Genomic DNA, 13574 nt, shown 5'->3' with positions numbered 1-13574 from the left:
AATAATATTATGAATGAACCATCTTGTTGTTATATCTACATTTTTTTGCTCAGACTCGGCTCAGAGAGCACAGAGATGATAGCAAATAAGTAAAGCTAACGTCAGCAGCCATGGCACTGGACGAGCAATCGTTATTATAATCCAAATGGGCAAACAGTCTAAATTATTATGCAAGTTGACTCGAGATACAAAAAATGCAAAACTGCAAAGTTGCATTTGTCATCCGTCACCGTGACAGCAAGTGGACTTTTGAAACTGGAATAATGAGTGGATTACGCGTTTCAATTGGCAAGAGAGGAATAACACGGATGGAACTTTTTTGGCAAGGAGGATTGTGTGCATCATAGTCAGGTACAAGGGAGAAGGCTTCTTACATTAGGTAAGACAAAAAGTTTAATTTTCGCAACTTGTTTATCGACTTGTTAATAGCAATTTGCTGTGGAATATGTGCCGATCGGGTCCAGTCGGGTCTGTGTCTTCCCGGCCGGGTTCGGGTCCATCTTTCAAATAATTGACGGTCCGCATCGGTTCCGGGTAGTACATTTTTGACATTTCTCGGTTTTGCACGGGCCTGGGTCCAACTTTCAAAATAATAGACGGGTCCGGGTCGGTTCAGTGTAGCACATTTACGGGTCTCTTCGGGTTCGGGTACGAATTTTTGGACCCGTGTAGACCTCTACTGTGTGGTATAACTAATCAGACAGATGCATTACTTAAGGAGATAATATTAGAATGATCCTCTTAATTATCATTTGTGTACTTCTGAGCTTACAACAACCGTTTAGGCGGTTCAGTCTATTACATTCTTTAGATTTTTTGTTAGTTTTTTATTTTTTACCTTTATTACATAAAATAGTGTAGAGTTGACAGGGAGCAATGTGTGGAGAGACAGGAAATGGATCAGGAAAGGACCTCAAGCCGGGACTCCAATTCAGGTCGCCCAAAGCGCTACTGCACCTGGTTTTCTGTGACATTTCTGTTGCGAAAGTCTTGGAGTTTCCTGTAACCTTTTAAGATCTGTTATTGCCAATTTTTAAACTGAGTATTTGATGAAAAATAATTATTTCTATGTGAAAAATGTATAATAAATCATTAATTTTTAAATTATGCAAAATACTGTACATAAAACAATGTAAAATGACAACATTACAACATTTTAAATTATTTTATTATTTCTATTATTTACTATTTTATTATTCTTAAATTAATACATTTAATGTAAGTAAATATAAAATTATAACTTTACATTCCAAAAAATAAATAAATAAATAAATAAAAAATACTGTGTAAATTATGGCAAGTAGAAATCTGAACTACTGGCCTGACTGGGCAAGCAGACTGAATCATTACTGTTGAGCCCTGTATTTAATTAATCAAGGAGGGGGGAGGGGGGGATGTAAAGCCCAACACAATAGAACCAAACAATAACCGGCAAAGGACTGAACAGAACAGGGAGTAAAAGCAAGTGAGGGATTAATGACTTAATGAATGGAACACAGGTGAACAGAATGACATAATCAATACAACAAGGGAAACTAGGTCAAAGGAAAATCACCACAGACATGTAACAGGTAGGAGTTTACAATAAGATTTCATTTGTTAACATTAGTTAATTACCAACATGAAATAACAATGAGCAATACACTTGTTACAGTATTTATTAATCTCTTTTAAACAATAAAATTCATAGTCCATGTTACAGTAGCTCCGATCCATTAAATATCTAGTTCAGTCATGAAACTCTTCTGAGCAGCTGATTGGTTTACTTAAAGCTGATTGCTTCATCCAATCATTTGTTTGTTCCTATCTACGTAACCTATTTATTCCTGACTTATCGAATCAGTTCATTGCAGCGCCATGGGATTTCACTAACCCTCCACCATCCCCAGCACCACTTGCCTAGATCTGCTTGGGGGGGTTCTCCCTATTTTCCTTGCAGCAGTCTGAATTCAAGTCACTGTTTCATGTGCATTTCAGATGTATCCTTACTCCTTCAGCAGCAGTGTAGCAGATCTAGTTCGCCAAGACCAAGCCTATGTACATTCCATGCTTACTAATAAATGCTGGTAAAATTCATTCCGAGAGTTGGCATGATTGAACTAATATTAACAGATGCAACTTTTGATTTTAATAATTTATAATGCTTTAGAAGTATTTTTCATTGTTGATTCATGTCAACTAATGTAGTTAATAAATGGAACCTTATTGTAAACTGTTATCTGTATGATTATAAGCATGAGACCCGGATGTGTCTGATGACCTTCTTTCTAAAAACTTGTGCAGTGCTCTAGCATAAACCAGTAAAAACATTTTTAAACAGTTCAGAAACCACTGAGAATTATAAAGCACATCTGCATCCTTTTGAGCTGCTGGTCATGTCTGTGCTGCAGGTCTTTCCATAGACTACGACACCGAGCATCTGTACTGGATCAGCTCAGGAAACAGCACCATTAACCGCTGTAAGCTGGACGGATCAGGGCTGGAGGTGTTAGACGCGGTCAAAGGCAAACTCAACAAAGCCTCTGCACTGGCTATCATGGGTAAATATAGCACTGATCGTTTAATTGGCTGTCTTTTTAAAAATACTAATGTTATGACTGATGTTGTGTAGGTGATAAGCTGTGGTGGGCGGATCAGGGCACGGATGAGATCGGCACCTGTGATAAGAGTGATGGAGGAGACTGGAAGGTCTTGAGAAACAGCACGTCTCCCATGATGCACATGAAGATCTACAATGAGACCGTGCAGACAGGTTCAAGAATCAACTGCATGCAATGTATAAGGAATTATTCAGTTGACAGCCCAAAAAATCTGTGCTGAGCACAAATTGCCATTTTCAAGCTAGTTCATTGGGCCTACAATGAGCCACATTAGCATCGAAAAAAGGGATTGTTTGTGCTGAAAAGAATGACCATGACTTAATTTAAAGCGATAGTTCACCTAAAAATGAAAATTTGCTGAACATGTACTAACTCTCAAGCCATCTAAGATTTAGATGAGATTGTTTCTACATCTGAACGAATTTCAAGAAGTGTATCATTACATCACTGGCTCACCAATGGATCCTGTCCAGTGAATGGGTGCCGTCAGAATAAGAGTCCAAACAGCTGATAAAAACATCACAATAATCCACAAGTAATCCACACCACTCCAGTCCATCAGTTAATGTCTTGATCTGTGCAGATTTCTCTCCTGATTCAGACCAGATGACTTTTTCACAGGAGGAAGCATTACTATGGATTATGGACTCGTATTTTAGCTCAAAACAATGTCTTAAAAATGCTATAATGATGGATTTGTTTCTTACAAACATGCAGCTTTTGTCTTCTCCAGATGTTAACTGATGGTCTTGAGTGGTGTGGATTACTTGTGGATTATTGTGATGTTCTTATCAGCTGTTTGGACTCTCATTCTGACGGCACCCATTCACTGCAGAGAATCCACTGCAAGTGATGCAATGCTAATGCTGGCCTTAACTGTGTGTGTTGTATAATCAGGTTCAAACATGTGCAGTAACAACAATGGTGACTGCTCTCAGCTGTGTCTGCCCACGTCTCCCTCCACCCGCTCCTGCATGTGCACCGCGGGATACAGCCTGAGGAGCGGACGGCAGTCCTGTGAGGGTACGAGCAGAACACACACACACCTGACATTCAGACTCGCAATTATGTGTGACTTCCTTTTGGGAAAATGACATGGAGGTACAATAGACCACAGTGTTTGCACAGTGTAAATGCATGGGTGTCGCTACAACTATGGGTGTTTTTACCTGACAAATAATGAAACAGACCCATTTGTCTTGCTATCTTTATAGATTGCATTGAATGTATCTTAAGTACACATCATTTAATTTTCACACTTTTTATAATTTGACAAGTCTTGTAAATGATGTCAAAACAAATAATTTTCATAAAATAATATATTTTATTTCTTATTGTTTCTTTGTTTATTATTTTTTATCCGTTTTTCATACACTACTGTTTAAAAGTTTGGAGTCAGTATTTTTTTGAAGAAATTCATCAAGGACACATTAAATTGAAAATTACAGTGAAGACATATACAGGTGCATCTCAATAAATTAGAATGTCGTGGAAAAGTTCATTTATTTCAATAATTCAACTCAAATTGTGAAACTCGTGTATTAAATAAATTCAATGCACACAGACTGAAGTAGTTTAAGTCTTTGGTTCTTTTAATTGTGATGATTTTGGTTCACATTTAACAAAAACCCACCAATTCACTATCTCAACTAATTAGAATATGGTGACATGCCAATCAGCTAATCAACTCAAAACACCTGCAACGGTTTCCTGAGCCTTCAAAATGGTCTCTCAGTTTGGTTCACTAGGCTACACAATCATGGGGAAGACTGCTGATCTGACAGTTGTCCAGAAGACAATCATTGACACCCTTCACAAGGAGGGTAAGCCACAAACATTCATTGTCAAAGAAGCTGGCTGTTCACAGAGTGCTGTATCCAAGCATGTTAACAGAAAGTTGAGTGGAAGGAAAAGGTGTGGAAGAAAAAGATGCACAACCAACCGAGAGAACTGCAGCCTTATGAGGATTGTCAAGCAAAATCGATTCAAGAATTTGAGTGAACTTCACAAGGAATGGACTGAGGCTGGGGTCAAGGCATCAAGAGCCACCACACACAGACGTGTCAAGGAATTTGGCTACAGTTGTCGTATTCCTCTTGTTAAGCCACTCCTGAACCACAGACAACGTCAGAGGCGTCTTACCTGGGCTAAGGAGAAGAAGAACTGGACTGTTGCCCAGTGGTCCAAAGTCCTTTTTTCAGATGAGAGCAAGTTTTGTATTTCATTTGGAAACCAAGGTCCTAGAGTCTGGAGGAAGGGTGGAGAAGCTCATAGCCCAAGTTGTTTGAAGTCCAGTGTTAAGTTTCCACAGTCTGTGATGATTTGGGGTGCAATGTCATCTGCTGGTGTTGGTCCATTGTGTTTTTTGAAAACCAACGTCACTGCACCCGTTTACCAATAAATTTTGGAGCACTTCATGCTTCCTTCTGCTGATCAGCTTTTTGAAGATGCTGATTTCATTTTCCAGCAGGATTTGGCACCTGCTCACACTGCCAAAAGCACCAAAAGTTGGTTAAATTACCATGGTGTTGGTGTGCTTGACTGGCCAGCAAACTCACCAGACCTGAACCCCATAGAGAATCTATGGGGTATTGTCAAGAGGAAAATGAGAAACAAGAGACCAAAAAATGCAGATGAGCTGAAGGCCACTGTCAAAGAAACCTGGGCTTCCATACCACCTCAGTAGTGCCACAAACTGATCACCTCCATGCCACGCCGAATTGAGGCCGTAATTAAAGCAAAAGGAGCCCCTACCATGTATTGAGTACATGTACAGTAAATGAGCATACTTTCCAGAAGGCCAACAATTCATTAAAAATGTTTTTTTTTATTGGTCTTATGGAGTATTCTAATTTGTTGAGATAGTGAGTTGGTGGGTTTTTGTTAAATGTGAGCCAAAATCATCACAATTAAAAGAACCAAAGACTTAAACTACTTCAGTCTGTGTGCATTGAATTTATTTAATACACGAGTTTCACAATTTGAGTTGAATTACTGAAATAAATGAACTTTTCCACGACATTCTAATTTATTGAGATGCACCTGTATAATGTTATAAAAGATTTCCATTTTAAATACTGTCCTTTTGAACTTTCTATTCATCATAGAATCCTTAAAAAATAAAAGTATCACTGTTTACAACACAACTGTTTTCAGTATTGATAAATCAGCATATTCGAATGATTTCTGAAGGATCATATGACACTGAAGACTGGGTGCTGAAAGGATGCTGAACATTCAGCTTTGATCACAACAATAAATTGCATATTAAAATATATTACAATTGAAAAAAAGTTTTATTATTTACATTATTACTGTTTATACTGCAACCTTGGTGTGCTAACCTTCAAAACTTTGAACGGTAATGTATATTCAGTTTAGTCTTGGAGGGAAATACAAGGGTAAAACAATAAAATCTATACATACAGGTGCATCTCAATAAATTAGAATGTCATGGAAAAGTTCATTTATTTCAGTAATTCAACTCAAATTGTGAAACTTGTGTATTAAATACATTCAATGCACACAGACTGAATCAACTCAAATTGTGAAACTCGTGTATTAAATAAATTCAATGCACACAGATTGAAGTAGTTTAAGTCTTTGGTTCTTTTAATTGTGATGATTTTGGTTCACATTTAACAAAAACCCACCAATTCACTATCTCAACTAATTAGAATATGGTGACATGCCAATCAGCTAATCAACTCAAAACACCTGCAGAGGTTTCCTGAGCCTTCAAAATGGTCTCTCAGTTTGGTTCACTAGGCTACACAATCATGGGGAAGACTGCTGATCTGACAGTTGTCCAGAAGACAATCATTGACACCCTTCACAAGGAGGGTAAGCCACAAACATTCATTGTCAAAGAAGCTGGCTGTTCACAGAGTGCTGTATCCAAGCATGTTAACAGAAAGTTGAGTGGAAGGAAAAAGATGCACAACCAACCGAGAGAACTGCAGCCTTATGAGGATTGTCAAGCAAAATCGATTCAAGAATTTGAGTGAACTTCACAAGGAATGGACTGAGGCTGGGGTCAAGGCATCAAGAGCCACCACACACAGACGTGTCAAGGAATTTGGCTACAGTTGTCGTATTCCTCTTGTTAAGCTACTCCTGAACCACAGACAACGTCAGAGGCGTCTTACCTGGGCTAAGGAGAAGAAGAACTGGACTGTTGCCCAGTGGTCCAAAGTCCTCTTTTCAGATGAGAGCAAGTTTTGTATTTCATTTGGAAACCAAGGTCCTAGAGTCTGGAGGAAGGGTGGAGAAGCTCATAGCCCAAGTTGCTTGAAGTCCAGTGTTAAGTTTCCACAGTCTGTGATGATTTGGGGTGCAATGTCATCTGCTGGTGTTGGTCCATTGTGTTTTTTGAAAACCAACGTCACTGCACCCGTTTACCAAGAAATTTTGGAGCACTTCATGCTTCCTTCTGCTGACCAGCTTTTTGAAGATGCTGATTTCATTTTCCAGCAGGATTTGGCACCTGCTCACACTGCCAAAAGCACCAAAAGTTGGTTAAATGACCATGGTGTTGGTGTGCTTGACTGGCCAGCAAACTCACCAGACCTGAACCCCATAGAGAATCTATGGGGTATTGTCAAGAGGAAAATGTGAAACAAGAGACCAAAAAATGCAGATGAGCTGAAGGCCACTGTCAAAGAAACCTGGGCTTCCATACCACCTCAGTAGTGCCACAAACTGATCACCTCCATGCTACGCCGAATTGAGGCAGTAATTAAAGCAGAAGGAGACCCTACCAAGTTATTGAGTACATGTACAGTAAATGAACATACTTTCCAGAAGGCTAAAAATGTTTTTTTTATTGGTCTTAATAAGTATTCTAATTTGTTGAGATAGTGAGTTGGTGGGTTTTTGTTAAATGTGAGCCAAAATCATCACAATTAAAAGAACCAAAGATTTAAACTACTGCAGTCTGTGTGCATTGAATTTATTTAATACACAAGTTTCACAATTTGAGTTGAATTACTGAAATAAATGAACTTTTCCACGACATTCTAATTTATTGAGATGCACCTGTATAGGAATTTGAAAAGTAGCAAAAAATAATAACGAAAGCCTGCGTTTGTAGAAACAGGCTGATGCGTGGTGGTTGTTGTGTTGATTTCAGGTGTGGGTTCATTCCTGCTGTACTCTGTTCATGAGGGCATTAGAGGAATCCCGCTGGACCCCGCTGACAAATCCGATGCCCTTGTACCAGTTTCAGGCACATCACTCGCCGTCGGGATTGATTTTCATGCCGGTGAGTCTCAAAGCTCCTGATTTATAATGCAGATGTTTTCTGATGTACAATAGTGGTATAATATGAGCAGGTGTTAAACTGAGCAGGAAAAGACTGAAACTCATTCCAAATAAGAAAAATTATGTTTGCCTGTCAGTAAACTGAATATATGTGAATATGCTCCAGTATGGTTTATACAGTGGGTACGAAAAGTATTCAGACCCCCTTAAATTTTTCACTCTTTGTTATATTGCAGCCATTTGCTAAAATCATTTAAGTTAATTTTTTTTCCTCATTAATGTACACACAGCACCCCATATTGACAGAAAAACACAGAATTGTTGACATTTTTGCAGATTTATTAAAAAAGAAAAACTGAAATATCACATGGTCACAGTATTCAACTTGCATTAATTTTACATGGCTTTCTAAACATGCCGCTCTCTTGTGCGAGACGCGAGTGCAACGATAGACGTCCCTCTAGAAAATGTGATAAATATGCGTTCTGTGTGAACGGCTTGGTTTTAGTTTTGCCGTAAACAACATCTTCTCCACACTGATGCTCTCGTTTTCCGCAATATATGAATGAACAACGTAGCAGCGCCGCATGTAGTGGGTTCAGCTGGATAGGCTAACAAAAGCATTAAAATGCAATGACACTTACATTGTCGTCGCATTTCGTGTGCCACTGATAAGGCTGCCTGACGGCTGACGCAGACCTAAAATTCGAATGCAACGTTTTTGCATTCGAATGTGATTTTTTTTTTTTTAATTCGACGAATATTCGAAATTCGAATTTTTTTTTGGCAGCCCTAAAAAGGAGTGTTCGATAGCATATTGCGGCATATTGGAATATTGAAATTTGTATCATGAATTGTAAAAATGTACTGGTTTCTGATATGTACTGGCATTTTGATATTGGGAAAACTGTAGTGGTCTCAAAGGATGCTATGCAGTTGAATGATGACCAAGTGTATATCTGTTTTTTGTTTGTTTGTATTTTTCCTGTAACTGTATGTAGTCTATTCTGTAATTCATATTCGTGTTCTTTCCATCGTCATATAGACAATGACACCATCTTTTGGGTTGACATGGGTTTGAGCACCATCAGCAGAGCTAAGAGAGATCAGACGTGGAGAGAGGACATCGTCACTAATGGCATCGGCCGTGTGGAGGGCATCGCTGTCGACTGGATCGCCGGTGAGTCTCAAGCACAGGCACTTTTGCCACTTTCAGGTGCATTCAGAGCTTTAATACAATACCGAGCACTACTGCCTTGTTCCTGTATGTGCTGTAGGAAACATCTACTGGACGGACCAGGGCTTTGATGTGATAGAGGTTGCCAGATTGAATGGCTCCTTTCGATATGTGGTCATCTCCCAAGGACTGGACAAACCGCGGGCCATTACTGTACATCCTGAGAAAGGGTGAGATCCGAATAACGCTGACTTCCTGTCTTTTATTGTGCGTTTCTGCTCCATGAATGAAGCGGCACTCTCCTCATGGGGGGTTGTGTGTGCAGGTATCTGTTTTGGACGGAGTGGGGACAGTATCCACGCATAGAAAGATCTCGTCTGGATGGATCTAACAGAGCTGTGCTGGTGAACGTCAGTATTAGCTGGCCCAACGGCATCTCCATTGACTATCAGGTGCATATGACACATTTATGTCAACTCTGTGTGAATATCATACTTTTAATCTCTAGTAAGCACTAGGGGTGTAACCATTGACTCGTTTATTGATGCATCGATTACAAATCCTGCCAATACATAGATCTTGAAACATGGAATTTGAATCGTGAATCGTTTGCTTCAGTCAATAATTTATTTAAAATGCTTTTTTTTTTACATGAAAACCTCATGGCATTCTCTATAGGATAAACACATCAGGAGAAGCATTTCCATACTGTAATCAGATGAATGCTCTTTAAAAATACAGAATTGGATCATTAATCAAGATCGAATCGAACTGAATATCATTATGAATTGGACCTAATCAAATCATTCTGAATTTGCATTCCTGAACAAAATTGAAAATGAATCATGAATCTTGAATCGATCTACCCATAGTAGCATATTGCTAAGCTTATTTATGCGATAGTTTGATAAAAGCATAAAAGTATATAGTGACATATTGGGTGAGATCCATTTTAATTAGATTGATCACATTTTTATTCATAGTTTTATTTATTCAGTCATTCATTTATTCATTTATTTATAATGTTTTTCTCACTTTGTCCACCTTTTTCATCTGCCGTGGTGGTAAATACAACCCAGTCACATGTGAAACTCGTTCAAGAAACCACAGGTGGTGCAAAGGGACAGTTGACACCATTGCACAATTAAACTGGAATTGTGACATTTTCACTTGTAAATGAAGATAAAAAATAATGGAACTAGATTGTAAAGTTTGACAAGACAAACTTTGATGTTGGCTTGAGAAAGCCTGTTCAGAAAGTTAGAAGTAGATTTAATATCTGGAAGTTTGAAGATTTTAAATTTGAAGCAGTTTTAAAAGCTTGAAGTTTGAAGGTTTTAAAGCCACTGTCTATCAGACAGCAAAATAGATAGATAGATAGATAGATAGATAGATAGCATTTCTAGAATGAATTAGCACATTGTTTGCATGTTTTAGCATGTTTTAACACATTGCTAGCAGGTTTCTAGCATTATTTAACAATTTGTTAGCATGTTTAACATGATGATAGCATGTTTCTAGAATGAATTAGCACATTGCTACATGTTTTAGCATGTTGCTAGCAGGTTTCTCTCATGCATTAACACAATGCTGACAAGTTTTAGCATGTCTCTAGCATGATTTAGCACCTTGCTAGCATGTTTTAGCATGTTGCTAACATGTTTCTAGCATGATTTAACAAATCGGTAGCTGGCTGCTGTTTGTGCTACAAGTCTAGATAAGCAGCTCACTAGAGTTTGGTAAAAAGCTGACATATTTGCAAATTACATGAAGAAATGTATTAGCAACTTCCTCTCATTAATAGACGACTCAGATGCATGCTAAACACAATAACACTGACTAAAGTTGTGGTCATTGTGTGTCGTGTAGGAGGGTTTGCTGTACTGGTGCGACGCGCGCACAGATAAGATTGAGCGCATTAACCTGGAGACGGGTGAGAACAGAGAGGTGGTGCTTTCCAGCAACAACATGGACATGTTCTCCGTATCTGTGTTTGAGAGCTACATATACTGGAGCGACCGGTCAGTGTGTTCTTGTACACTTTAAAACATTCATTCCTCATCACCAACATGATGATTAATCTACAGCATTGAACATTTTATAGAATTTTTAATACACCTTTATTTTATTTGCTATCCCTATTTAAAGAGCCTTTGAACTTAGTCTAACCAGATGATGTTAAAGCTGTAGTACCTAATTTTTATATGTTAAAAGTCTTACATGAACTATACATATGTAAATTGCACATTACAATTATTATTTTATTTATTTATTTAAAAATAAACAAATAAAAAAGCATATTATTTCTTTAGGACTCATGCGAATGGTTCAATAAAGCGCGGCAGTAAAGACAATGCAACAGATTCAGTAAGTCTGAGGACGGGCATCGGCGTCCAACTCAAAGACATCAAGGTCTTTAACAGAGCGCGACAACAAGGTGAGTGTCACATGACTTTGTTTTGTAAAGAACTTTGTTCTTGTTCTTTAACTTAATGTACTAAAATAACTAAAATAAAAACGTATATAAAAATTAATAAAAAAATATAGACATAAAAAAATGATAACTAATAAATATGACAAAAAATACTAAAATCAAAATTAAAATGGAAAATACAAAAATAAAAGGTAATTTGAAATCTATAAGTATAAATAAATATATAAAAAACAATAAATCTCAATCTAAAAATTCTCAATGATACTAAAATAACATTGGTTTGGTGTAATGTTTTATTGTTACATCTCCGCTTCACTGCTTAATAGTATTTTAAAATCTCATGCTGTTTAAAATGTCATGTTGTGCAACTCCCCAAAACCCGAAACTTAATAACATTTATTTATTTATAATACTTTTTTTTTTACCTTAAATATATAATAATATCAACATTTAAACTATTTATATTCAGTTTTTTTTTTCCTCTATCTTTTTTCTTCATCGTTCAAAACAGCAGTTTTAAATAAAATAGTCAACATGTTAATGTCTCAATTCCTGATTGATAAACTGAGTCACTAACTTTGCATATTGATCTCATGCTAATGCTAATATCACTGAATCTATGAAAAAGATTCAGATTTTTTTCTTGGTTGCAGTATTTCTTAACTGTTTCAAACAAATCTGTCTGCAGGAACTAATATCTGCAAGAACAACAACGGTGGCTGCCAGCAACTCTGTCTTTACCGTGGTAATGGACAGCGAACATGTGCTTGCGCTCACGGAATGCTAGCCGAGGACGGTCAGAGTTGCCGTGACTACGACGGATACCTGCTGTATTCAGAACGCACGATACTAAAGAGTGTGCACTTATCAGATGAAAACAACCTCAATGCACCAATCAAACCGTTTGAAGATCCTGACCACATGAAGAACGTCATCGCGCTAACGTTTGATTACCGCGGAGGAGGTGGAAAAGGAGCCAATCGGATCTTCTACAGTGACATCCACTTTGGAAATATTCAGCAGATCAATGACGACGGGTCAAATCGGAAGACCGTGGTCGAGAGTAAGTTTCAAATAATAACGTCTTTCTACTTTCTGCTTGCTCTGATTTTTCCTGGATGTTTTATCTGTGTCAGTGACCTGTTTCTTCAAGGTTTCTGTCCATTGTCCTGCTTTCTGTCCTTTTAGTTCCTGCTTTTTTTTTTTTTAACCCCTTTCTGTCCATTACATTTTCACAGCGTTTCTTGAATGTTAGGATGAATATCACAAAAATAAATAACATGCCTGACCTCATATTTCAGTACCAGTTCAGGACATTTCCAGGCTGCATCCACAATCAGTCTATGGTTATTGTAATGAACTGTATTTCTTAGCATAGCAAGCATGAACCAAGGGTATTATAGTTAACTAAAACTAAAAACATTAAAAAAAAAATCATTGCTTGAAAAGAAAAAAAAATGTTAAAGGGGTCATATGATGCGATTTCAAATTTTACTTTCTCTTTGGAGTGTTACAAGCTCTTGGTGCATAAAGAAGATCTGTAAAGTTGCAAAGACTAAAGTCTCAAATCCAAAGAGATATTCTTTATAAAAGTTAAGAGTCAACCACCCCTACCTAAAACGGCTCGTTCTAACACGCCCCCACATATCTACGTCACTATGTGGAAATATTAGCATAATGCCGCCCAAATGTGCACGCAAAGAAAGAAGGCATGGTTTCAGGAACAGCAGTAGTGTTGATGCAGCCATGTCAGGGAGACGCTGTGTATTTCAGTGCGAAAGCAAAAGCACTTTATTTGGCCTTCCGGAAGTAGATGCAATTAGGAATCATTGGTTAAGATTTAGTTACAACAGAACAGCACAACCCAGATGCTTTAATTTGTGCAACGCATTTCATGGACGACAGTTTTGCGAACCGGAGAGTTAGCCTACAAGGCTGGCTGTGCAAAGGCTAAAAGTGGGTCAATTCCGACTTTGCTATGACAATCTAGCGCTTCTGAATCAGCGACTGTAAGTATGTTTTGTTATTAGTTTAAGTATTTGCTATTGACTGTTCAAATGCAGAGTGTGACAACTCCGTTCACTCCAATGGACCAGTTTTT

General features: G+C 37.9%; 1 protein-coding gene across 1 annotated transcript in view; it reads left to right on the top strand.

The window, feature by feature from the left end:
• Positions 1–12681, top strand: part of LOC107737733 (low-density lipoprotein receptor-related protein 1-like) — an 88926-nt gene extending 76245 nt beyond the window's left edge. The window contains exons 31-40 of the mRNA XM_016549319.1: positions 2391–2540; positions 2612–2752; positions 3498–3623; positions 7732–7863; positions 8908–9042; positions 9140–9269; positions 9365–9491; positions 10909–11060; positions 11352–11476; positions 12162–12681. Of these exons, the coding sequence (XP_016404805.1) occupies positions 2391–2540; positions 2612–2752; positions 3498–3623; positions 7732–7863; positions 8908–9042; positions 9140–9269; positions 9365–9491; positions 10909–11060; positions 11352–11476; positions 12162–12661 (1718 nt within the window). The 3' untranslated portion in view covers positions 12662–12681. The remainder of the gene's footprint in view (positions 1–2390; positions 2541–2611; positions 2753–3497; positions 3624–7731; positions 7864–8907; positions 9043–9139; positions 9270–9364; positions 9492–10908; positions 11061–11351; positions 11477–12161) is intronic.
• The last annotated feature ends 893 nt before the right edge of the window (positions 12682–13574 follow it).

The sequence above is a fragment of the Sinocyclocheilus rhinocerous genome, unplaced genomic scaffold (genome assembly GCF_001515625.1).
Source record: "Sinocyclocheilus rhinocerous isolate Xijiao unplaced genomic scaffold, SAMN03320098_v1.1 scaffold4057, whole genome shotgun sequence".
Classification (NCBI taxonomy): domain Eukaryota; kingdom Metazoa; phylum Chordata; class Actinopteri; order Cypriniformes; family Cyprinidae; genus Sinocyclocheilus; species Sinocyclocheilus rhinocerous.
The sequence above is the reverse complement of the archived record's forward strand: the minus strand, read 5'-3'. Positions and strand labels throughout refer to the sequence as shown.